The 24,589-nt window shown below is 47.3% G+C and overlaps 1 protein-coding gene across 3 annotated transcripts in view; it reads left to right on the top strand.

Annotated features, from left to right (window-relative positions):
- MXI1 (MAX interactor 1, dimerization protein) overlaps window positions 1-24,589 on the top strand; it is a 57,884-nt gene that overhangs the window by 1,548 nt on the left and 31,747 nt on the right. For 2 of the 3 annotated variants that reach the window (XM_069796946.1, XM_069796945.1), the window contains exon 2: window positions 9,757-9,889. In XM_069796946.1, coding sequence (XP_069653047.1) covers window positions 9,757-9,889 — 133 coding nt within the window. Of the gene's footprint in view, window positions 1-8,440; window positions 9,016-9,756; window positions 9,890-24,589 lie in introns of those variants that run through there. The other variant, XM_069796947.1, reaches the window with a different exon arrangement.

The following is a 24,589-nucleotide window of genomic DNA, read 5'->3' on the forward strand; positions in this document are numbered from 1 at the left end:
TTTCTTTTTCGTTTAACTTTACGAAGGGGTCAGCGAGTCCCTCGCCCCGCGTCTCCATCGCACCGTCACCCTCCCCTTGCCGCTCACCCCCCTATGGCAGCTATAGGTCCCACGCAGGTGACAATATAGGGTGCCCTTGTCCTGCGGGAACGGCTGCGTGCACGCAGGCTTCCAGGGAAGGGGATCCCGCTGCGGAGAAGCTGCTCTGCTGCTAAAGCCGCGGTGGTGATGGGCTGAAAGCCCTTGTTCTCCGCTTGCCCAGAACAAATCCAGGCTGATATTTGCTGTTTTCCAAAGTTGAATTAATATTGAGGTGGTTTTTTTTTCTCACGTGCTAATCGTTGTTTCGTAATGAATCTGCAAAGCCCTGCGTCTGAGGAGCTAAGCTGCACCGCGGCCAGCGGCTGTGAGCAGGAAAATGACAGGAGTTACCAGCAGAAATCGGGTTTGCGTGTGAAAGCAGCAACACCGCTGCTTTGGAAATCAAGTGTGAGACTGCTGGTTTGGTTTTGTTTTTTTCTTTAAGAGTGCTCTTGTCTTGCAGGGGAACGGTCAAAACTGTGCTTTTTTGCGGGAGGGGGAGGGTGTAGAATTTTTCTAGCCGTTGAGATGGATAGTATCTGATCTTTTATACGCTCCATTTAAAAATGCATCATTTTATGCGGTTCCTTGTTTGGAACTGGAAAATGAGCAGGACAGCAGGATACAGGATTTTTTATTGCTAAATTTTGAAAAGAGGAGTTTCCATCCAAACAGCTCCATTCCTGAGCACTTGTTTTCACTGAAGCTTTCATAACAATCGTCATGGTCATAGTACTGAAAATCCCCACTTTCATTAGGCAATTCTGCAAAACCTTTCAATATTTTAATTTGCTATCAGGACATTTTAGGTTGAAAAGTCCTATTTAACCGAAGGCTCAACTATCGAACGTGCTGTTCAGAACGTGACCGTCGTAAACCAGGCAGCTGTTACGTGTTGCTCCCAAACAAAGAAAAATGCTGCTGGGATTGGAAAACAATCTCTGAGCGTTACGGGCCCTATTTAAACTAAGGAATAGCTGCAGAAGCAGGAGGATTATATCCTAACATATATAGATAGTCCTACTGGGAAGAGATTTGCATGCGGAGCTCAGGTTATTGCACCAAGAGGATAGACACTATGCCCTTTCATCTGCCAGCGCAGGAGCAATTGCTCAGTGCATCCCGTGCTGGCGGCCTGGCAGAGACGTTGGTAATGGCTGGTGACTCCTCGTTACAGTCTCTGACCTGGCAATTAGCAATAACAGAGGAGACCAGCTCAAAAAAGTTTGGTGATGGAGACTGAGGCCGAACTCGGTTGCAGGCAGACTCGGTGCTCACCTGCTTCCTGCAGAATGCCCAGGTCATTTGACCACAGTGTTACGCAGGGCTGTAACAAGCTATTTTGGTGTTACTCCCATCAGGAAGGTGGCTGAGTCACAGCCCTGTTGTGCTAGGTGCTGTACACGTAGGGGAATGACAGTGCCCTGCCCCAAGGAAACACAGTCTTAAAAAAAGCAGAGGTAACAGGTAGATGTGTCTCCTCCTGGCCAGGACGAGGGACAGGGCTGGGTGAAGCACTGGGATGCTGGCTGGGATCAGCATCGCAGCTGTGTGGAAGGTGAAGGGCTTCGGGAGCCAAAGGCAGGAATTTAAGGAAGGGCTATTATGGCTGGGTGAGATCAGGTGGTTCTCCTAGTAGTTCTACGCAGTTTCTGATAAACCGCACTCAGTGCCCGCATTTGTTCTTCCAAGCCTTTGGTGGCTGTACCCGGTTGTTCACCTTTCTAAAACACTGTCCCAAGGAGGAGTGGATGCTATTTGGTAGAAGGGCCCCCTGAGACATAGAGGCAACCCTGTCTCTTGCGGATCCAAACCCTTGGATATCCCAGAGTGTGCATGTCACACCTTCTGGTGGTAGAGGAGCAGCTACGAGGCCCTTTTCTGCCCGCAAAACACCGGTTTCCCACCTCTGCCTGCAGGTCAGTGGTGTGAGGTGGTTGGCGGAGCCTTCCATGTCTAGGGCAGGACTTCCAGTTAAGGCAGGAGTTTCCTACCTGCTTGGTGCCCAGGGAGAAATAAGGAGATTATTTTTTTGCATTTATAAATCCCACATCCCATTGTCATGGTCATGAATAATAGCAGAGGGGCTATGGGTTGGCTGGATGGTGTGGAAACAGAACCGCAGGGCTGAGAGCCACGGAGCAGAGTAGGATGTACCGTCAGGGCTATGGCAGGGGGAGACTATGCTTCAGGGGTGCCCTTTCAGCACCAGCAGTGAAACCACCCTTGTAGTATTCACTTGCCTTAAAAAAAAATTGGAATAAAAATTATCTGTATTACGGTAAGGTGACGAGGGAGCCTAGAGTTCTGTTATCAGACTCCTTGGGTAAACTGGATTATTTTAGCTACTGAAATATAACTGAATTATTTTTCCAGTTGAGCCTCTGGAAATGAATAACAGTGCTGCCTGCCTGCTTGCTGCAGTTCTTACGGTGAGACCACAAAACCCAATCCCAACACACCTTGCTAACTGACATGAAAGGTTTCCAAATGACCTGTTTCTAGAAATTTAAGCTTGGTATCTAAGGAATAGAAACATCACATGAAAAAAATTACAGTGGCTGTTTTCAGAAATGAAAGTTGTGCTGAGGGCAGCTCTGTTGGTGTATCTGTAACCTCTGCAAATGCCACTTCATGAATAAGCGTGGCTGGAAATCTGTAGCAGCTGAAATGCTGGAGTTTGGAAAATGTCTTTAGAGGGACCTGGAGTAAACTCAGCTGAAGTTTTAGTACGTGCCAAGCATCCCCTTTGTGTGTGTGGACTCACACTTTTGTCAGTAGGAGTTGCATAAACACATGATGACTTCTTCGGATATGATGACTTACCTGTAATAGACATGGTATGTAATACATACTGATCTCACTACAGATACAGACCTATGTTGCCATATCCTCTTTTAAAAGCATGAAGGCGAGCAAGCCACTGTAAGAGTGGTGTCCTTACTCACAAGTCTGGTAGAGGTGTGCACGCAAGGGACAGTGGACTTTGGCCCCTCACGGAAGATAGCTAGATCTTCTTAAGTGCTGGCTATGTTTATTGACCTTCTGACCAGGAATAACAAATGGGTGACCTTAGATTTGTCCTTTGCTCCTGAATAATCCTCTCTGAAGGAGAGGAAAACTGAGCCTTGAGGGTGAGTCAACAGTATCTTTGTCATGTGTCTCCTTCCGTTGTTTATGTGCTGTTTGGGGTCTTTCTCTGACACGCCAAAGTAAAGAAGTATCAGAAAACTATGATTAGCGGAGGGCAGAAGGAGCCGAGACTGCCTTCAGTCTGTGCACAGACGTGCCATTGGATCAATGAGGGCTGAACATGTGGCTCAAGGTCAGTATAGATGGTCTTGAATCTTATGGTGATGTGATATATGGAGCAGTACAGGGCTCCTTTATTTATATATTTTTCATCCAGCTCAAAATAAACCCCTTTCATTCCTCATGGTTCGTGACCTGGCCACAGTGATTCATGTGTTAGCCACTTCCAGGTTGGGTTATTTTGACTCATGCTGTTTGGGCCTCAGCGTAAAATTCAGAAGGAAGCCACAGCAGGAGAAATGATAGGGCAGAGGTAAAACTGTGGGACTGTGCCAGAAGCGCTGCTGAGAACCGATCACATCCTTTGTCAGCAGAGCATCCTGAGAGCTGGTGGAGAAGTACCTTCTGCCGTTGCCTGGAGAACCCTACCTTCTTATTTAGCTGAGGGACCCCATCCTGTATATGGTATATTTTTTTCTCATGGGAGGTCCTCTTACTTAATTTTGCAGCTGGATCAGTCGAGTGACTTGACCAAAGTCACAGAATAAGTCACTGACTCAGAATAAACTGGGGCACAGCGCAGGTCTGAAAACAGAGCAACACATCTCCCAGAGGAAAGGAGCAAGTAGCCCGAAGAGCCGGTGCACCTGTGGCTTTTGCCTTATTGATTGGCAGAGCTTGCTCTTCGAACCAGAGTGAGGTATATAGCACGCGCTTTATTCCTGTTCAGACTCTTGGATATCCAGGTGGTTTGGCTCTGAGAAACGTCTGTCCTCACCGGTGGATGGGTTCCAGGCAGCAGTGGGAGTGCTGAAAGGGATTATCTGATGCCTTGCGAAAGAATGAGGCTCATGGATAAGAAATGAGGCCACGTCCTATAGGCGGTGTAGGTCCCTTACTGAAGGTATTGCAAGCATTGGAAGGGTGTTGAGTAGGTGGGACTTGGGATGTTCTCCAGCCCGCTGCTGCACGTCCTCCAATGCTGAGCTGCTACAGTCATGAGTACAGTCATGAGTACAAGAACAGAGACCTGGTTGTTACAGTGTGTGCTGGTAGGTGGGATATTCAGGTATGCCAGAGCCGTTGTTCCCCTGGCTAGAAAAACTGAGGAGTTTTATGGATCTGCTGTCCTCAGAAATTTGGGGAATCAATGAATCTTTTCACTAATTTGGGAGCAGCAGAGAATGATTCCTATTGGGGATCTCTGTTCATGCCTTGGTTGCAGGGGTGTTAGGTTTCAAGGCTTTGAAAGCAATATTAAGAATTTGCAGGGTTTGTGTGAAGGTGGGCAAAGGAAGCTCTTGCAACTGTTGCCATGTTTATGTTCCTCCCAGAGGTTGCAAAGAGTTGGGAATAGGAGGATTTTTGAAAAAGCTGAAGGGATGGGAAACTAGGCAGTTTAACCAAAGGCATTGCCCTTATTGAAAATAACTTCAACGTTGCAAAGCATTGTGTTATTTCTAAGCCTTGTGTTCAAAGCAGAGGGTTGGGCATCTCGATTCGTGAGCTGTGTTCCTGTTCCACCTCTAGCTAAGGGTGTGTCTTCAGGCAAGCGATTATGCTGCTTACACCTCAGTTTCCCTTCCTGCAGAGTGGAAAGAAAAGAGCTAAAGTCATTGCAGGTTTGAGAAGCTTAAAACATTACTTTCTGGAAAGGTCTTAGAAGATTTCCCTGATGGAAGATGCTAGTTTAATGCAAGTGATGGTGATGTTGGTAAAAAACAGACCACATCTGTTCTAGTTGATTAAAATAGTACAGCAGCGTTTCAGATGTAAATATTAATTGATTTCTGCACTGCAGATTTCTTCTTGGATATTTAAATTGTTGCTAAGGAGGAGGGAAAGGCTATCAGGGAGATTAACAAATCCATTATTAAGGCTGGAAATGGAGGGCTGCCGAAGTGCCATTTAATAAAATGTAAAAAGCCCCTTTCTAAAGGGCGAAGCAGCAGAACACACAATGAAAGTGAATCACAGCTGCCAGAAGGGATGCCAAGCAGCAAGCACTTATAATCAGAAAACTGTACTTACGGATCATTCGGAGCCACTAAATTAAATGATCTCATTCTCCCCTAAAATACTTTTCCCTTAGCCCCTCCCCAGTGTTGCCTGTGGATTGCTCAACCACATTTAAAATGTGACTTTGGGGGGTTTCTGGTCAGCAGTTGAATAGCATCGGGCCCCTTCGTGCCATTCACTTTCCACCCACTTTTGTTTCTCTCACATACAACTCTGGCATTTTGCAGGCTGACCTGCCCACACGAGCACTTGGGATGGCAACTGAAAGATTTTGCAGATCTGCTGTGGTTCCGTGGTTGGCTTGCCTGCCTCTTCAGGGCTCCTTCTTTGGGAAGATGTCCCACAGTTTATTCTCAAATTTGTCTTTGTTTCACACAGAATTTTTTTTCTAATTGTACATTGTTTACTTCAGAAACAAAGACTTGGAAGCTGAGCTGATGTGTAAATGGAAGAGCTGATCCTACACCATTTCACACAGAACTGATCCTGCTCTTACTTCATTCCAGTGCTGATTTAATTCACTATGTGTATCAGTGTCCCCCTCCTTCATACTCTCTTGTTTTGTATATTGAACTAGCTTCAGGAAGCTGACACTTTGATATGTTCCTAAACTACCCCTTCATTTTCCAGCCATGGCTTTCCCTATTTAATCCCTAAAGTGGCACCACATTATCTCCAAATGTGCCATCAGAAAAACGAGTGGTGGATGCTGACAAGAACCTGTCATGCAGTGATTTTGGGGCTTCATCATGGGTTGGTTTTTTTTCTGGGGGGGGGGAGGCGGTGTTGGGTTTTTTTAATGTTTAGTATTGCTAATCCTGGGAGGCAAATGGCTCCCTGGTTTTGGAAGCAGGTTAGATGAAGCACAGTTACAGCCCAGAAATGCTCTTGCATTAACCCCGCTGTTGCAGAGTGGTGTGTGCACCTGTGTCCTTTTCCCTTTGTGAGTAATCCAAGATCATAAAAGTACTCCCTGAGACTGCTCAAATTTGAAACTTTCCATGTGCTTTTAACAATCTGCTCTATTAGCAGTTTCCAGTGTAGCAAAAAGAGGTGGGGAGAGAGAATACTTCCTTCCCTGAGTTCTGCCCCACACAAAAGCCAATTTTTACAAGTGCTGTGGTCTGGCTCGGTGTACGTACGTGAACAGAGGCTGTCCTGCCTGAGTGAGGGCTGGGGCTTGCTTTTCCGCAGTGCAGAATGAGGGAGGTATGTCCCTGAAGGTGTCCCAGCTTCCTTTATTCTTCAACTGTCCCATCTTAAGAGAAACAAAACAAATCAACCCTTTGAGATTCGGAGTTGAAAAGGGCTGTGTAAGAACTGAATAGTGGTATTATTTTTACCTCCATCAGCTGCAAGCCTGCAGTTTTCTGAGGAAACCTCAGAAATGGTGAATCAGCGAAATGTGTTTAAAGAAAAGTTAGCTACCCTGAATCCACCTTTTTTCAGGCCTTCTCAAGTTGAGTGCTGCCAACTCTTGCAACTTCATCCTCAGTCTCCTGACATTTTGTGCTCTGCTTAAAGCTCTTGCTACCAGACACAAGCCATTAATTGAGAGTCTCAGCTTTTCTGTGTTTTTTTAAAGGTACTTTTCCAGCTTCCATTCTGATGGAGGAATGCTTGCAGTCATAGCCTAAAAGTTCAGAGCCATGAAACATAATCCCAATTAGAACTACAAAACAATCCTTGGACGGTTTCTAAGTCAGTATCAGTTTGAGATTCAGATTTTTACCCTGGATGTTCTGAGTCTGATTTTGAATGTTCTCCGATTGTTCCCTTTATGAGTGTAGATGAAATATTTTAGTATCATACAGTTAAACGCTAACCGTTTTTTAAGCTCCATTCCAGCAAATGCTGAAGTAGTTGGCAAAATTCAGCCACAGAAGTGATCATGAGAGTTTCTGCCTGTATGAAAATCAGGACATAAATACATTACCAAGATGCTGAGAAGAGTGGAGATCAGACTGCAAGGTGTAGGTGTGACAGGGTTTATTAAAATGTTGAGATGGTCACTGTTGTTACTTGTTTATGTGCTGCTTCAAATATACAGAATGGTCCCCATAGTGAGATTGCTGTCTGTGACATCTGTTGTCTATGGTCTCAAAGGACTGTGTTCCCATTAAAAAATGGGACTTGCACCTCTGCCTCCCATCAGAAAAACCGTATCGGTCACTCCAGGTATGACTTCCCAGGGCCTGGCACCTTGCTTTTAGTTACATCTCCACAGGTGACATGTGGAAAGCTCCCACCCTGTGGCTGCAGCTTTTTCTTTTGTAGCCTTTCTTTGCTTTATTCTTGCCCCGGTCCTGGCACTTCTACCTGCGGAAAGCCCTGGTGTTTGCAAGGAGAGGGATGAAGCGGCTGCGGGTCCCTCCTGCCTCCCAGGCGATGTCCGTCTCGCCCCCAGGGTGCTGGTGGGGCGTGGAGCTCTGGCCTGCAGGCGGCTGTGGTGTGGCAGCACCTGTGGCCCACGGGTGTCTGCCCCAGCCGGCGGTGGTGCGGTGGAGGGAAGCCATGCCCGCTCGCCGCCCCACCGTTTACAGCCGGGCCTACGGACTGGGGGGGTTTGCGCCGCTGATGCACCAGGGGCTGCGAGCTGGCAGCGAGGACAGGACGGGGCAGACCACCCTCGCCTCAGGGCCTGGGTTGGCGCACGGCCATCTCCTCAAGGGCCTGGCCACCCTCACCTGGCAGCCTGGCTGGGCACGGAGCCGTCGCCTCAGGCGCGAGGGCGCACGGGCCGTTGCCCCGGGGAGGGGGTTTGGGCCCGGAGGGCGCTCCCAGCCCCGGCCGGGGAAGGAAGGAAGGAAGAAAGAAGGAAGGAAGGAAGGAAGGAGCGAGCGGGGTCTGTGTGGGGCCCGGTGACGACCCCGGACAGCCACCGTCCCACAGTGCTCAGCGGCAGCTGGGGAACTACACTTCCCAGGCGGCCCCGCGGCGGCGGGCGGCGCCCCTCCCCCTCCCGTGAGCCCTGGGCAGAGGTAAACAAAGTGGTGCGAGGCGGCGGGGGCGGCGGGCGCGCGCGGCGGGGCGGGGCGGCCTGAGGGGCCGGTCCCGCCGCGGGGCTGAGGGGCCGCTCCGGGCCGGGGGGCGAGCGAGCGAGGGAGCCAGCCAGCCCGGGAGCCAGCCCGCCCGCCAGCCAGCCCGGCGAGGCGCAGGGGGCCGAGGGGGTTGGATGCTGGCAGGGCCCGAAGTGGGGGTAAATCCCGGCCGGGAGCGGCGGGGCGGGCCGCGGGCCGGGCCGGAGCGGGGTTCGCAGGTGGGGGCAGCGCTGGGACGGGTCTGGGCCAGGAATAACTGTCGCCTCGCCGCCTCCCTCGGCGGGGAGGACCCCGGCCCCCGTCCTTCCTCCGGCGTTCCCTCGCGTGTTCCCTCGCCGCCTCCGCGCGCCCACCCGTCGCCCTGCCAGGAGAGCCGCCCCCCCGGGACGAGAGGGCCGTCGGTGTGAGGAGGCCCGGGGACTGGGGAGAGACGGCGATCCCTCGCTCCCCCCCGCCGCAGCCGCCCCCGTTTCCAGCGGGGGAGCTGGGAGCGTGGGGGCGGAGGGGGGCCCGGGGCCGCGGAGTCCCCCGGCTGCCGGCCTGGGGGCCATGGAGCAGGTCCAGATGATCAACATCCAGCGGCTGCTGGAGGCGGCCGAGTATCTGGAGCGAAGGGAGAGAGGTAATGGGGGGAGGAGGGGTGCTGGGATAGCCGTCCTCCAGGAGGGGGGCCGGGGGGGGGGGAGGGGTTGGAGCGGGGTTGGGGTCAGAGATTCCCCCCGGAGGGGTGAGAGTGACCCTGGAGAAGGGGATCAGAGCAAGTGTTTGCTGGTGGGCTGGTGGTAAATCCCCAACCGTGGGGGGTTCGATGAGGGATGGGGCTGACAGGTCCTCCTGGAGGTGGTGGCTGAGGTGGAGGGCTTTTGCAGAGGGGGGGAGATTGAGGTGAAGGCGATTTCTGGAAGGAAAAGTGGGGATTGGTGTGAAAGTTTCCCACCGGGCAGGAAGGATGGTGGTGGGTGGCTCTGGCTTTGCAGCAGCCTCGATGGCACAGTGAAATACGCCTGGTTTGTCCGGTTCAGATAGCTTGGACAGGAGGAGAGAGATGAGGTGCTCTCTGTGCTGTCATGTTTTCCTTTGATGTTTTCAGGTGTTTGAGTGGTGGTGTCCTTCCTCCAAGGTTGGCAGAGCCTTTACACTCCCCTTCCTCTCTTTTCTCCACCTCCCAGTCCACTTCCCTCTGAATACATCATCAGTCATTTCCCTGAGCTGTTATGGTTAAGGGCCTCCCCAGCTAGGCTGACGGGTTAGTGGTGAGGCCTGCCTGCTGACTTCTTTTTTTTTTTCTTTTCTTTTCCTTTTTTTTTTTTTAATGACCCTTTTCTTTCTTTTTTTTATGCCCTGCCTGTTGATTCTTATGCAGAGTGCGAACATGGCTATGCCTCGACCTTCCCCTCAGTTCCAAGTCCTGGACTACAAGACCCAAAGCCCACGCGGAGGCTGAGCCGGGCAAGGAAACACAGCGGCAGTGGCAGCAATGCAAGTATTGCCAACAGGTACGATGCAGACAGGAAAGCGTGGGGTGCAGGGCTGGCCAGGAGGGTGAAGCTGGAGAAGAGCTGGAGGCAGAGGAGAGAAACTTACCCTGTGGGGAAAATGGGAAGAGCCTGAGCACAGGGGGATTCAGAGCTGGGACACACAAGTACAGCATCCATTCTGGATCCATAGCGCTGAGAGCAGAGGGGACACAGGGGAGCTGTATCTGAAGTGGCAATGCCAGCTGACTCTGTGCCAAGGCTCAGATGCTGCAGAGGGAAGGGGAATAGGGAGATCTGTTCATAGGGAGGACGTAGGTAATAGCTATTCCCATTATATACAGCTGATGTCTTTCCAACCCAGAAGTCACTGCTTTTAAGGGATAGCATGCGTGCAGCCTGGGTGCTTTGGGATTGTAATGACAGGCATGATTTGAAGCAAGGAAATGATGTTTTGAAATGGATCCCCTGCAACAAATGGGAGAGAGGGAGATGACTGGCTGCTCTGTACAATGTGTTAAAAATTCAGTTCAGGAAAACGAAGTTGTCTTTCAGTCTGCCTTTCAGGGCAGTGGGATTTCCCAGCTTTCTGATTGCTTGGTAATTGTAAAACTCCACATTTTTAACATTTCTCTTATTATGCAATGCCACATTTCTTGGTTTCTTGAATTTAGAAGACACAACAGGATTAAGCCTATCACTTGGTGCTGTGGTAGGATCTGCCTCTCCCCTCTTGTTCCTGTTCTTTTTGTTTTCCTTTGCTCCCTTCAGTAGAATTGTTCAGACCTTGTTGAGACCTTCTGGGATAGAGAAGCTTTAGAAAGATAAAGTATAATTTTGAAAAGGCAATTGCAAGCTTTCTTTTACTGCAGCAAGGCCTATGCAATCCATAAAATGGTGGCAGGTGGCTCAGGTGATTAAAGCTTTCTTAAGGCCATTGGGAAGGACCTGTAAAGGCCTAGGGGAAAGGTGCCTTTGCTTGAAGTGATTCTGCTTTGGCAGCATTTGATAATAAAGATTGTTTGAGGTGATGTTAGGACACCTTGCTGTGGGGAAGTTTTCTTCATCAGGATCAGCATATCCTGAGCTCTTTGTATGCTGCATTTTTACATTTGCTTCCCTCCTTCATCTAGCCTCTCCCCATTTCAGGGCAGTTGTAGCCCTTTACTGTTTCCCATGAACCAAAGTCCCAAATCCCAGTGACTTTGTGTTGGGAAATGATGGCAAATGCTGAATTGAGATCTGTATTTTTCCCCTCCAGGTTTCTCACATACTATGTTTCCATCCCACACCTCTTTCTCTCAAAGGCCTTTGTCATGGCAACCTGCCCTTCTCCAGAGGAGGGCTGAAAGCACATCCCCCTCAGGAGCCCCTTAGCACCGAATCCAGCAGCCTGTAGGCTAGAGAGGGATGCAGAGCACTCACTGTCCCTGGGGCCTGGGTGCTCAGTGTGCCCTGCCGGCACAGAGCCCCCAGGGACAGCTCTCATGGGCATCTTTCTGTGCTGAGACCAGCCCGCTGGGCCGTTTAGCGTCACAGGCTGAATATATTGATGTGGAGGGGAAAGGCAACAGAGAAGCAGAAAAGATACTTTCTAGTCTTACTTAAAACCTTCATTATACAAGAAGTACTGAGGCCAAATTGAATCGTTAGAGTGTTACCCAGCATGTTGCCTCCCATGCTTGTTTCGGCTTCAGGGAGTGACCAGCATCAGGTCTGCTCCAGGCAGAGACCAGAGCAGGTCTTTTGGGGAGCTCAGACCTTATACTCACAGTTGGAAATGGAAGTTTCTTTTAGCACAAGTCGTAGCAGCTTGCACTTGCTGTAGGAGATGGCAGGCCTTCCAGATGGCTGCAGTGCCGGGAAGTGACAACTGTGAAGTTCAGGGTGCCTCCAAATTCGCTGCAGTGTGTTTTGTATGACACTGAGTATAGCATCAGCCTTGTTTAAGGAAGGCTCTGTATCATCCTTTCCCGTTAAAATCAAACGGACAATCCAAGTTCTGTCTCCTGGAGTTAGAACGGACTTTGAATTAAATATCAAGTCCTTGATGAGGGGCAAAACTTAGGTTTCGTGTGTGGACAAGAGATGTTCTTAGATTGCTTTTGTCTCAAGGTGTTTAGTTAGTGTAGAGAAATTACGCATTTAGATCTCGTGCAGATCTTGTCATTTAAAAGCCTCCTGTAAAAATGTGTCTCAAGCAACCTTGGCAAAGCACAGTAGTTTTTTTTTTTTCTCCTTTATTTACACACTTTTAGAAATTGACACGTGCATTGTTACTGGTGTTTATTGAACCAAATGATCCATGATTATGTGGCACAGGGTATTTACAGAGCCTGGATGGTCTTTAATTCATAGTTTAAATCCAAGCATTACCCTTCAGCATTTGCAGCCCAGACATGACAGCTATTTCTTCCCAACAGGCTCTGTGCTGTCATGGCACAAACACCCAGAAAGTTCTGAGGAACAGGCAGCCCAGCTCTGGATGCCAATGGTGGAGCAAATCTTGTAGAACTACAATGGTCTCCCAGTCCCAGCAAAATAATTTTTTTCTACCCCAAACAGGGGTGTGCAGATAAGAGGGAAAACATTGCTTCGTTACTTCTGATTTACATGATGCATTTTTAAAGGAGGATGTTTTGGCTCAAGTTGTCTCTTCCTTCATGTCAGTTGTGCAACTGACAGCATGCAGATTGCTGCAGGGGGTTCCCCTCTGCAGTCCTTGGGACATTATCTATGTGTATGTGTAGTGTTTTGCATGGGTATTTTAAAGACCTAGTGTGGCATGCTGTGAGTTAAAAGCTGAATATATTTAAAAATATGCAGTCTTGCTTTAGTCAGGGACATTTAGGTACTGAAAATTACCCACCTGCAGAAATATGTGGAGAATCACAGTCATTGTGACCTGGAGTTCGTAATAAACTCAAAATAAAGGGAAACTTTTTTGAAAAAATCCCATTTAACACATAGCTAAAAGCCAAAAACCGCGCAAATCAATTATCCAACCTGTATTAGATTAGAAATTAATTTTGCTTTTTTTTAATTTGCTCTTGACAAAAGTTTTGCCTGGTTTTTGGACTGGGATGAAAAATTTGCAGAGATTTATTGTAACATACAGTATCACTTATTTAATGTTCGTTCCTTCTGAAAGCGTTTCTGGGACAGAAGCTGAGTTCTAAAAACTCACTAGAGGAGTGAAGTAGTCCGTGCTGGGAGTACAGTTCTGTGGGTATGTTAACATGCATTCGATGTCACTAGAAACTGCTCTTACGGACCCTACATATGCAGTTCTAAATAGACCCAGTTATTTGAAAGGCTCATTGTAGTTAGTTAGGATTAGACTGGTTTGATATTTTTACATTTTGAAAAATAATTGAGAAGACTTTTTAATCAATTTAAATCATTGTGTCAGCAGGAAATAAAATAAACAGCAGGGATGCTAAATGATTTTTTTTTTTCCCCCCCATAATACAATCAGTTTAATGAAGTTAAGATTTATAACGGAATCTGAAATTATGTTACAATATTAGATTGTCATTTGTGTTTTGTTTTTATTTAGACTCTCAGGCATGTAGAAAAGCCCGTTATTTTTGGTCTGATCCTGGGGAAATGCCAAGCACCCTCCCAGTGGCGCTAGGAGCCTTCAGCTCTCCCGGGAGGCCCATGTTGTTAAGGGCACTCAAAGAATCTATTGCTCAGTTCCATGGGGGAGGGTTTGATCTCTGTCCAGTTTCTTTTTCCTTTCATTTTCCTCTCTTCCCATTATCCTCCCTTGTGTCTGAGGCTGCTTCCCAAGGGCCTTTCAGACATCTACAGTCCGGTAGCAGGTTGCCTGCAGTGCTTGGAATCAGCAGCTGTAATGGGTATGGTAAGGCATTTTGGACGTGGTGTCTTGAAAATCTGGGTGTCTGGGTTTCTTTACCCTTCTGGCTATTCTAGTGATGCAGCTCCTCATTTTCTCTGTTGCTCTCTCTTCTGCCCCATTTGGAACTTTTTTCCTCGCACTTCTAAATCCCATCACTTGGTTTTGTTCTGAATCTTCTCTGTAGCCCTCCACTCTCATAACCTTTGACGCTGTTTTTTGAGGGCAGGGATGGCAGCTGTACTATTGAAACCCTCAGGTACTCTTGGCTTTAAGCTTAATTTGCTCACAGTGTCCCTGAGCAAGGATTGTGGGGGGCAGGTAGGTGTGCATTAAGTACCTCATGTGCCTCAGGTGATGGCTTCATGTGCCACAGGTTCACAAACACAGGTGCAGAAGCTGAAAGGATGTGGCATGCATAGCTGCAAGTCAACCTTGGCTGTCTGGTGCAGAAGAAAGCCTGATTTACCAGAACAGCAGTGCTGTGCAGCTGTACCTCACTGTGTAGGGGAGGAGTAGGGGGGTTGGTGAACACTTGCTTAAGTGCAGTTTTAAATATATTCTATCTTCGCTGTCAGAGGAGGTTCACTGCCCCCCACATTGTGCTGATGACCGAGTACCTGGTAATTTTCAGTCCTTCCTACAGCCTCTGAAGTTAGGACAGTGCTGTAATTCTGATTTTATTGGGGGAGAGGAGGTGCAGGGGCCTGAGTGGTTTGTCTGTCTTGTGTAGGAAATTCCTGAAAGAGCAAATCACCATTTCAGCCCATGTTGGTCTACTTTTCTGCACAAAGCCCCTACCCCTTTCTTCATGTCCCAGAGAGCTGGTCTCTGAGCTTTTTGTTGACAGCTTTGCTGCTTCCTAGCCTCTCTCAGTTGTTTTTTGTTTCTGGATGCTACTTTGTTTATTTGCTTGTGGCTTTTTTTTAGCCACTTGCACTTGCACTGGGTCACACCTTACTCCACAGCTAGTGGGAGTTGAGTTTTGATTCGCTGTGTGTAGGTGGGTTAGAATCTGGCCCTTGTGTAATATGCTGGGGATAGAGACTGCTTTCTGTCTCAAGCCTTGTAGTGCCAGGGAGCTCTATTCTTGGCTCAGGACTTGGCTTTGCTTCATAGAGTACAAATCCACATGTGTAAAACAGAGAATGGATGAGATTTGCTGTGCCATGTTTTGATTTATGCCACATCTTGATAATGTACAAACAGTGTGATTACTATCTGGAATCTTCATGCTGCTGTTGAAATTTTGTCTAGAAATAGTTGGAGATGGGATCTTGCCTTCCAGTTGAGAGTATACATAAATATGCTAGTTAATTTTTCAAGAAAGGAAAAATGGACAAGGCTGAGCTGTTAAGGATTAGTTCTCTGTTAGGGATGTTGAGAGGGACTGGCCAGCAGTATTGACTATACTTAAATGTGAGCATGACTTCTTTTTGAGAAAGCGTAATGACAGTTTGAGTGTTAGACTGGGAAAATGGATTGCTGGTCCACACAAGAGAGGTGGAATCACCCCTTGTTGAAATCCCACTGTCTTCTGTAGGTTTGTACTGGAGTACAGTTGATCAGGGCAGGTTGGCAGGTAGGGCTCTACTCAAATAGCTCAGTTCAGCTTCAGCACATCCCATCTGCCAATTTGATGTAATTTGCCCCAATGCAGTCTGCAAGTGTAGGCAAGCAAGTTGTAGTGATGCTGGAGTTTCTGAACCTGCTGGCACTAAGTTGTGCCTTTCCTTGTCTCTGCTGATCTACATCAGAAGCTGAGATCCTGCCAACGATTTGGGGGGGGGGGGGGGAATTACCCCATGTAGGTGATGTTTGGTATGCAGTGTCTTTTCAGTGATGCTTGGCTTTGCAGTACAACTGGCAGGTTACCAGGCAAAATACAGAAAGTGAGTGTGAACCCAGAAAATGGCATGAGAAGCATAAACCCCACTCCCTAGTGAGGAGTGAGGCCTCCAAAAGTGCTAGGGCTGATGTAGCAGTTTCCATGGGGGAACCCGCTGTGTTCCCCTTTGTCACCCTGTTTATTTTATGGCCCTCCAAGTGGGAAGATCCTGCAGAGCTGCAGTTCGTGCTTTCCTTTTTGTATTAGTAATATAGCCACGCATAGGGAGATCTGTGTGGCAGGGAGTCTATGCAGAAACCCATGATTTTGGGCTGAATTTATACTTTGATAACTTCAGTAGGTGTAAAATTTAATTTGTAGTCTCTGAGTTGTGCAAAGAGGCCTTTGTGTAAACTAGAAGCAGGCCCAGTTGTTGATGTTACCTGCAACGTAGCTGTAATTCACTGCTGCAGCATCTGTTTGCCATGAATTGTCACTCTCTGTGGCTGAAGGCTCATGATCCCTTTGTCCTCCAGATTTGGGGAAGCCTCTGCAGGAGTGTGCTGTTTTGCAGCAGTGGGACTGTTAGTCAGGGCTCATGCTGTTCATGTTGCAGCACTCTACCCAGGTAGAGCTGTGCTGCAACTGCCGTGGGCTGATTTGCATCGCTGATAGCAGTGCTGGCACAGTGACAAGAAACTTCAGATTTTGGTGTTTAGGGTCTTTTGAAATGTGAAGATTGTTCACCCTGGCTCCTAGAGAGATTTGGTGCCCTGGGATGGTAGGGAGGATATTTGGGCCAAACCTGGTCATCTGTTCCTGGAATTCCCTCATTTTCTCTGCCCACTATATTCAGTGTACAGTCAGTTCCCTGGTTTAAGTAGTATTCCTTGTCTGTCAGGTGTTTGTGTGGGGGTTTTTTTCCCCCTCTTGCCACATTTGTATCCTTTTTGTATCTTCTTTGTGTAGTGCCTCACCCACAACACATGCAGGGATTTATCCTTCATGCTTTTGTTTAACCTGACCGGATCCTTTGCTTGACAGTGAATTGGTTACCTGTAGCATTGTTCCATCTGCTCCCCTGTTTGTAGGTAAGACTGACATTTTCCTTTCTCGCTCCTGGTTGAGCTTTCAAATCCATTTCTCTTTCTGACCCAAACAGACCCGTCCATGTCCCGCTGCTGAGTTAATTGTCTTGCTGCTGTTCCTGCTGTTGATCATCTCCTGATCCCTCCTGACAAACTTCTGTCCAAATTCAAAGACTGGCTTCTGTTTGTTCTCCTCTTAAGAGTGTTTGCTCCTACTCCCTACCCCCTTTGAACCAACAAAGATAGGATTTGATTTTGTTGACTATTTTGGGCTCTCTTGATCAGAGACTGTGGGTCTCTGGGGCTGTGCACTTGGCTGGCCTTTGCCTGGATCTCTTCTCTGTGAGACACTGCCTTGTTGATCAGCTCAGAGGGAACAGGCCTGCTTTTTCCACCCTGCTGGATATATTCCCATGTCTCATTTCTGTGCTCCCTACTGTACTTCCATTCTCTGATATGAAAGTGATTTCACTTCAGTTCTGTTTCTTTATGAATCCAGTTTGAAGCAGCCTAGATGATTTCCAACATTATCTTAATCACTTGTTTATACTTTGCTGCTTGCTCTCTGACAAGCAGGCATGTGGACTGAGAGCAATTCTTTTGCCTCAGTTTTGATTAAAGTTCCTCTGCATAAATAAGTTGATTATTTTCTGAACAATTCTCATTTATCTCCTTCCATCTGTTATACCATCAAGAAGGGAGAAGTTAAGGGACAGATGACATTGCGATTGCTGTTGAGACTATTACTCCAGTGGTCATCGTCCAGGTGCTTGGGCAGCTGTAAAGCAATGTATAGATATGGTAAGGTAACGTGGCACCAGTTCTGGTTTGCCTTTGACAATTAGGCTACAAACTGCAGCAGTTCGTGAACTGTTTCACAAGTAGCTTGGCCATCTGGGAGCAGTGGGAGGTAGCCACCTCGCTGCCTTCATGTTAGTTGCTGCTGCTTGTAAGCCAGAACTGTAAGAACAGAAGAAATCACAGCTCTTCTGTTTTTCTCAGCCTTCCTTTTTCATGGATCTGCCAGATGCTAGATGAGTATGTCCCTGTTGACAATATGACCCCAGAGATCAGGACATCTGGGTTCTCTTCCTGATATTGTTACAGCCTGTGTAAGTCTTTGTGCCTCAGTTTCCCTAATACAGTGTGTAGCTAACAGTGATGTTAATGGATTTTCAAGTATATTTCCCCTCCCTTCATCTCCATGCACAGTATTGTGGCAATATAGTTGTAACATGAGAGATAACTAACAAGTCTAAATAGAAGAAAGTCTGGCCTGGCCCACAGCCATACAAATGCCATCAGTTTCTTTTCAAACAAAGTGCGTTTCAGTCAGGTGGCATTTACTCAAAAAGCCTCATTTTCCCCAATGCATCTGAAGGCAGTTTCTTTAGGTCAGAAGATGCGTGTTGCAGAGAAATACATGTTCCCCAAACAGGCTGTTGCTCTGCAGATGACATTGCTAAGGCTATTTCTGGATATGACCATCTTCCTTGAAAGGGTAATGTTATGTGTGGGAAGAAGCATGGTATAGGGCAAAGGGGCTGGCATGCTGGGCCCTTGGATTGTTTCCTGAGTCTGCTGCCGAAAGGCTGCAAGATCTGGGCACGTCAGATGACCTACATGGGTCCTACCATCTGTACGTTACATGGTTCCCACCATCTGTACATTGGGGTAATGCGTGCACTTTTCTAATTCTGTTTTCAGGAAGCAGAATCGGTGTTTTGGAGCTTGTGGCTGTTTGAAAGAAGATGAGACTTAGGTTCCTAAGTTTTCTAGGTGGATTTGAAAATTGCCTCCTGTGCCTTTATTCTCTTTCTGTGAACCACTGCAATCTCTCTGCCATGCAGGTACCAGCAACTATGATACTGGTTCTGGTGGGACCTTGGAAGGGACCGAGTCCCTGACCGTACAGTGAGACTCATGGAGCCTGCTGGAAGTCAGCGGGGCAGGGACCACATAGAGCTTTCTGTGGTGTCAGGCCTTACCCTGCTCTGTAATGCACTTGAATATTCAACAGAGAAAATTTCGTTAGCAGAGATATTAAGGTGTTAGCAGCGGATGGATGAAGTCTGTGCCTCATTCTACTTAAATAATTCATTTTGCTTTGAATGATCTGGTTATGATGATTGTGTAGGGAGGTTGTCCTTCCCAAGTAGCGCTTGGGAGAGACCTGGGGGACAGTGCACACCTGACATTAGTGTGAGGAAGTGCCTGTATTTTGCTGTCCTCATTCTGTGCCATGCTCTTCTCTCTTCATGGAGGAGCTTGGAGGTACCGTGGTGAAGCCACCTGACATTTCTCATCACCAGGTCATGAAAAACATGGTTTTGTCAATGTATTAAAAAAAAAAAGCAAGAATCTGTCCACAAGAAGCTCAAACTCCCTTGCATCATGAATCATAGACGGGAATCTTGCCTTGGTGAAAGCAAAGAATGTACTTTTTCCTGACCTGTGAGAATCTACCTGGCCAAGTCCTAAATCACAGAAGATGTTGGCTGCTGTATGTCCAAGGGAGGTAGGTTAGGGTTTCTCTACTGAAATGGCTAAGATACCTCCTGAAATGAACACAATCAGCCTTTGTGTCTGATCTGTGTGCATGAGCCCTTTCTGATGTGGTTAACTGTGGGCTGGGAAGGGAAGGAGATGGTTTCTGTAGGATGTTTGCTCACTTGTCACAGAAGCTAGAAGGCAGACAAATGGAGCAGTGAATAGCACATTGGAGAACTCGCTTCACTTCTGGCCCCTGTCAGCAGTCCTGTGTACATTCAGCAAGTCCCTTTCAGCCCAGCCTGTCGCAGGAGACCCCCAAATAGTCTATTCCTCATATTGTGATCTTTTTCCAAGACATGAGCCTGGGAACTAAGCTGCACAGCCACAAGGGGCACCAGTGGGAGCTGTGCTTTGAACACGTAAAGTGGCCCAGAAAACCTGACCCTTGGGGGTCTTCATAGAGACACTCAGAGGAATGAGAAACTGCAACTCTGATTTCCCTGTTTCTTAGTTTCCGATTTGGAAAGCAAGGATGCTTGACAGTAAATGTGCTTGTGAACTGCCTAGCTGCTGCTCTCGGTGAGCCTGTTGAAAAGCCTGTAAGGAAACCACCGGTTCTGTATTCAGAGCAGGGCTTGGCTTGAGGCCACGTGTTGAACAATGAGGGGAAAACAAAATATTGAATAGCTGCTTGTTCAGCAAAGCCAGTTCCTCTTGGCTGTGCAGGGCCCTGCGTGAGGGAGTGTATAAGATGCGGCAGCTTTCCCTTAACACTTGGGACTAGGACCAGCCTCTGCACATAGCATCTCAGGTGGTACAGGAGAAGGCCCACACCAGAACACTTGCTCCCAGCCTATACAGAGGGGAGGGAAGCCAGCTGGGGACTTCTTTGCTGACCCCAGATTGCAGCACTGGATGCAAAACAACATTCTTGCTGTTGTGTGGCCTGGCTTGGAAAACCCTTCCCCTGCAGAGTGCCACCTTGTGCTGCTTAAAGGGGTGTTGCTTTGCTTTGGGGGAGCCCAGCTCTGGGACTGGGAGAGACTTGTGGTGCTCAGCAAGGAGGAGCTGTCTTCCTGCTCTTTCCTCCCTTGTGCTGAAAAAGCAGAACATGCACCAACAGAACAGAGTGCTTTGTTTGGGACTGTGGCTGCAGTTCCTTCCCCACCTGAGGGTTATGCCTGATATGTCTGTTGGATGAGTTTTACTGGTAAACTGATACTACTTTTACTCTGAGAGTAGGGCTGGCTCACTTGGCACACAGTGGGCAAGACATGAGGGCTGGTTTAGGTTGGGTTGTTGTTGTTTGGTTTTGGTTTTTTTTTTCACTTTCCCACTTGCAGCTTACAATGATGATGTCATTTTTTTGTCTTTGACCCAAGAATCGGATAGCACAAATGTCCTTGTTAGATGTCTCTTTGGGATGCCTGAGAACAGCAACCCACTGATCCAAGACTTATCCTGGGGATCAGGGAACCCAAGTTAAGTACCCTGCTCTGCCACAGGCTTCTTGTGTGGCCTGGGGAAAATCATTTAGAATTTCTGTGTGTTGGTGTTGTCCCCACTGCATAAAAAGTGCTAGGGAGGAGTTAATTTCTGAAGTGTTGCAAACAGAAATAATGATTATGAGGAGCAGGTACCAAACTGAGAGGGGCTGTGTAAATACTGTAGGTGGCTTTGAAGTAATTTACTTCTTCAAGGGATGTGTGCAGTGTACCTTTTAAAGTTGTTTTTGACCGAGTGTTGCAGGAAGCTTTCAGGATACTGTGTAGAAACCCAGGGGTAGGTGACTTTCTGCAGTTGTGAATGGCACAAAGGAGCTCTCTTCCCCTTGTTGAACTGAAAACAGACTGTGGGGCCATTTCTCCTTTTCCAAAGATGAACAAACATGAACAGATGCCAGTACATCTGTGTCCCCTTCTCTGTTGGAGATGGAGAATGTGAACTTTGGAAGGGGTCTGCCTTGATCCTGGGAAAACAGCTTTGATCAGAGCCTTGGGAGGAATCTGATACCATGTCCATTTAAGAGTGACAGAAAAAACTAGTCAGAGTTTAGGGCTAGGTTAATCTGGTGCATCTCCATTGACGTCAGTGAGAGGGTGAAACAGTCTGTTCTGTCTCCTCACTTCACCTCCTCATGGAGGAGCATTTAGTCTGGACCTCGAGGCCATACAGTGTAGGGGGATCAGGGATAGTAATGACTAAGATAACTTTTGTCTCTAGTATTAATTGGAAGGAAATGTTTTGTTAGATTTGCTGATATGCAAGGATGAGGTGAGGCTCTTGTTAGACTTGAGGCTGGTACTTGCAAGGGGCTTAAGGACAGCAGCAGAATGACTTCTGCTCCAGCTATGCCATCTTCTGTTCATCTGCATCCCGCTCCTCACTGAAGGAGCTCTTGGCAATGTTGAGTTCCATAAGCTGCTGTGTTCCCAAGGCTCCTGTGCAGCCCTCCAAGAGCTAGGCTCCTGGGCCTCCCAGAGGTGAGGTGGGTTCACAACTCCCTGAGAAACTCAGCCCTTGAGCATCTCCATCTGGGCAGGAAGATTTGACTCTTGTGCAGCTATTGTTTGTCTTACCATTGGGCTGAAAGCCTTACACGCTGCTGCTACTGGTGGAGCTTCTCTGTAAACTTCCCAGACTATGGCTTGTGCAGTTGGTTTCATAGACTACTTATGGTGTTGATCTACTGCTGCTTGAAACCCTGGCAAAACACTGGGGTTCTTCAGCCAGTAAGTTTTGTTCTGTGGACACCGGTGGATTTAAAATTCAAAAAAGCTGTTGATGACCCTTCCTCCTCATTTGTTTTGTTTTGTCATTTGGCTGTTTCCAATAGGAGTAGTTTCTGAGGAAGAACTTTCGTAAAAGAGAGAGCAGTAGTGTAGCTCACTGGTTCCAGAAGAGTGGCTGATCGTGGCTTGGGGAATGAAGGAAGGCATTTCCTGCAGGGGAATTTGGTGGCCAAGTGAATGGGTGTCAATAGAGCCAGAAGGGGAGAAAGGTCTGTAAAATGAAGAAGAGTAACATTGTACATGCATAAGCAGCAGAGGTGGCTGAACCTGAGTGAAGTAAGACAGAAAGCGGTTGGCCTGGTCTGTGGATGGATGTTCTTGCTGTTTAAGGACATGTATTGGAAGAGGTCTTTTTTATTCCCCCCCCACACCCCCACCCCCTTTACCTGGCAGTAGTGTATGGCCAGCAGCATCTCCTGAGCCACCGGTATCTCTGTTGTGATGGAGATGGAGCTCTAGCTCTTGGAGTCCCGAGCTCCTCTGGACCCAGGAGCTGGTGCCAGATACAGACAGGAGGGTAACCAGGTACAAGGAGATGGCAGGGTCATCGGGTCTAAATGCCGTCTGTGTATTGCGTGGGACAAGGACTCTTGATTGCTGTGTTTTCCCAATAGAAAATAGTTACCTCACTAAGAAGTCAAACCAAAATGCAGATGTGCTGCAAATGCATTTGTTGGGCTATTTATCAATATTAAATGTGTAAACCAGAAAGGTCAGTTGTGTTTAATGTCATGTGGCAGCTTTGTGATTTTAATCACAGTAAAAAACCCAATGACAAATGAATTCAGTGCTCTTTAGAGCTTGTTCCTCCCTGACGCAGTTTGTTTTGTTGGCTTACCTGTGCTCAGGGAAAGTTTGGTTGCCTCTGCCATGGTGGGAGAGGTTTTCTTTAAATAAAGAAAGTGGGATAAAGTGACAAATTATTTACAATGTCTCATTCACTGGGGGAATTCAGTGTAGCTTAATGTTTCAGCAACACCTTGTTGCAGTGTTGGATAGCAAGGTTGCAGGTAGAATCATAGTAACTGGCGCAAAAAGATTGTTGCATCTGACCTTAAATTAGAGTTACTGACAATTGTTGCTTCCCTGTTTCTTCCTATTTTGTATGCAGTTTCAGGTATCTGGGGTAGAGAGGCATAAACTTCAGTTTCTCCTCTTTCAGTTTTTTGTTCTTTAAAATCTTGATGGAGACTGCTCTGCTGGTTTTGTTGTTGTTTGCTTGGCTCCTTTATGTCAAGCTTCTAGAACTCTTTCTTGATCTTTTCCCGTGCTGTTTCAAAATGTAGTCAGCAGGATCCTCCTCATCATATAACATTCCTTCAGTTTTTAGGGGTAGTTATCAGTTTGGGTGTTCTAAACTTATTGTTAGAGAACTGACTGCTGTAGAAACCTGACTTTTAAATGAGAGTCCTGCAGACAGTTTATGCTTCAGCTACTTTTAAATAGCAGCTGAGGTTTTGAGCAGTGCTGGTACGTGTGCTTGGGCTTTTGTTTTCCTCTCTGAACATGTCCGTACCTGCATGGCTGTGGTTTCAGCTTTGCAGGTGGGGGCAAGGTCCTGCTTGCCCTGTCTGCCTGATGGGGATGTGAGCTCCTCTGGTTTGTGGTCCATGCTCAACAGTGGTGTCCTTATTTCACTGGGTGACACAGTCTGTGACTGACTATCAACAGCAACAAAGCAACATCATACTGAATGCACAGGTTCCTTGCTACTGTAAGGGCAGAGTGTTACAAGTAACCCTGAAACGTTCCCAGAGTGCTGCAATAGTTTACAGCTGTGGTGTGCATCCTGTACCCATCAAAAAGCTGGTGATGATGTATAAGGATGGAGCTTTGATTTCAGTCTGGTGATACTCTCTAGGTTCTCAGTTGATGATAAGACCAGCTCAGTTAAAGAGGTACAGTTACATTTGTTTCTGTGCCTGTTTAAAAGATATTTTTTTTCTGAACGTCGTGTCAACAGAGGTTCCTGTACTTTTTTCCACTTCACTGGCAGCACTGTCCTTGTTTAACTCCAAATAAATCTTAGTAACATGTGCAGCCCCAAGATGAGGGGAAAAAATTAATCTCTAGATCAGGAGCTACAGAAAATGAAATGAATTATGAATAGAAGAGAGAGGGTTTTTTCTGTATCTGTTGTCCAAGCAAAGCGAAACTGGCACAGAAAATAAGAGTTAGTGAGCGGTGGTAGTGGAAAGCAGTGCTGGGTTTTTTTTCTAAATTTGGATGAAATGAAAACTTTTCCAGATGTCCCCAGTAAGACTAAACAAAGCATAGGCAGGTAAGAGAAGTAACATCCCCATAGGATTCATTCAGCATTCCTGAGATTCTTTCCTTTGCATTCAGCTTCAGTGGGAAAGAGGGGGGGGGGGGGGGGTGTCTTGTTTTTTTCCTTGCCACCGATATAGTTAAAAGTCACAGCATAAATTTCCTGACTTGGTGAAGAGCCTGTGACCCCTCTCAGTTGTCTTGTTCATCAGAAGGCAGATAGGTAATAAAGAGTCTCCTGTGTGAGAGGAGTAGGGAGAACCTGCTGTTTTAATTTTGTTCACAGCAGTGGGCCAAACTTTGTTCTTTCAGTGCTGGCCTTGATAATTGGCTCGATATAATACAGGAATTCAAGCCATTGCGTATCTTTGGCTTTATAACTGCTAATGT

This window comes from Haliaeetus albicilla, chromosome 11 (genome assembly GCF_947461875.1).
Source record: "Haliaeetus albicilla chromosome 11, bHalAlb1.1, whole genome shotgun sequence".
Lineage (NCBI taxonomy): Eukaryota > Metazoa > Chordata > Aves > Accipitriformes > Accipitridae > Haliaeetus > Haliaeetus albicilla.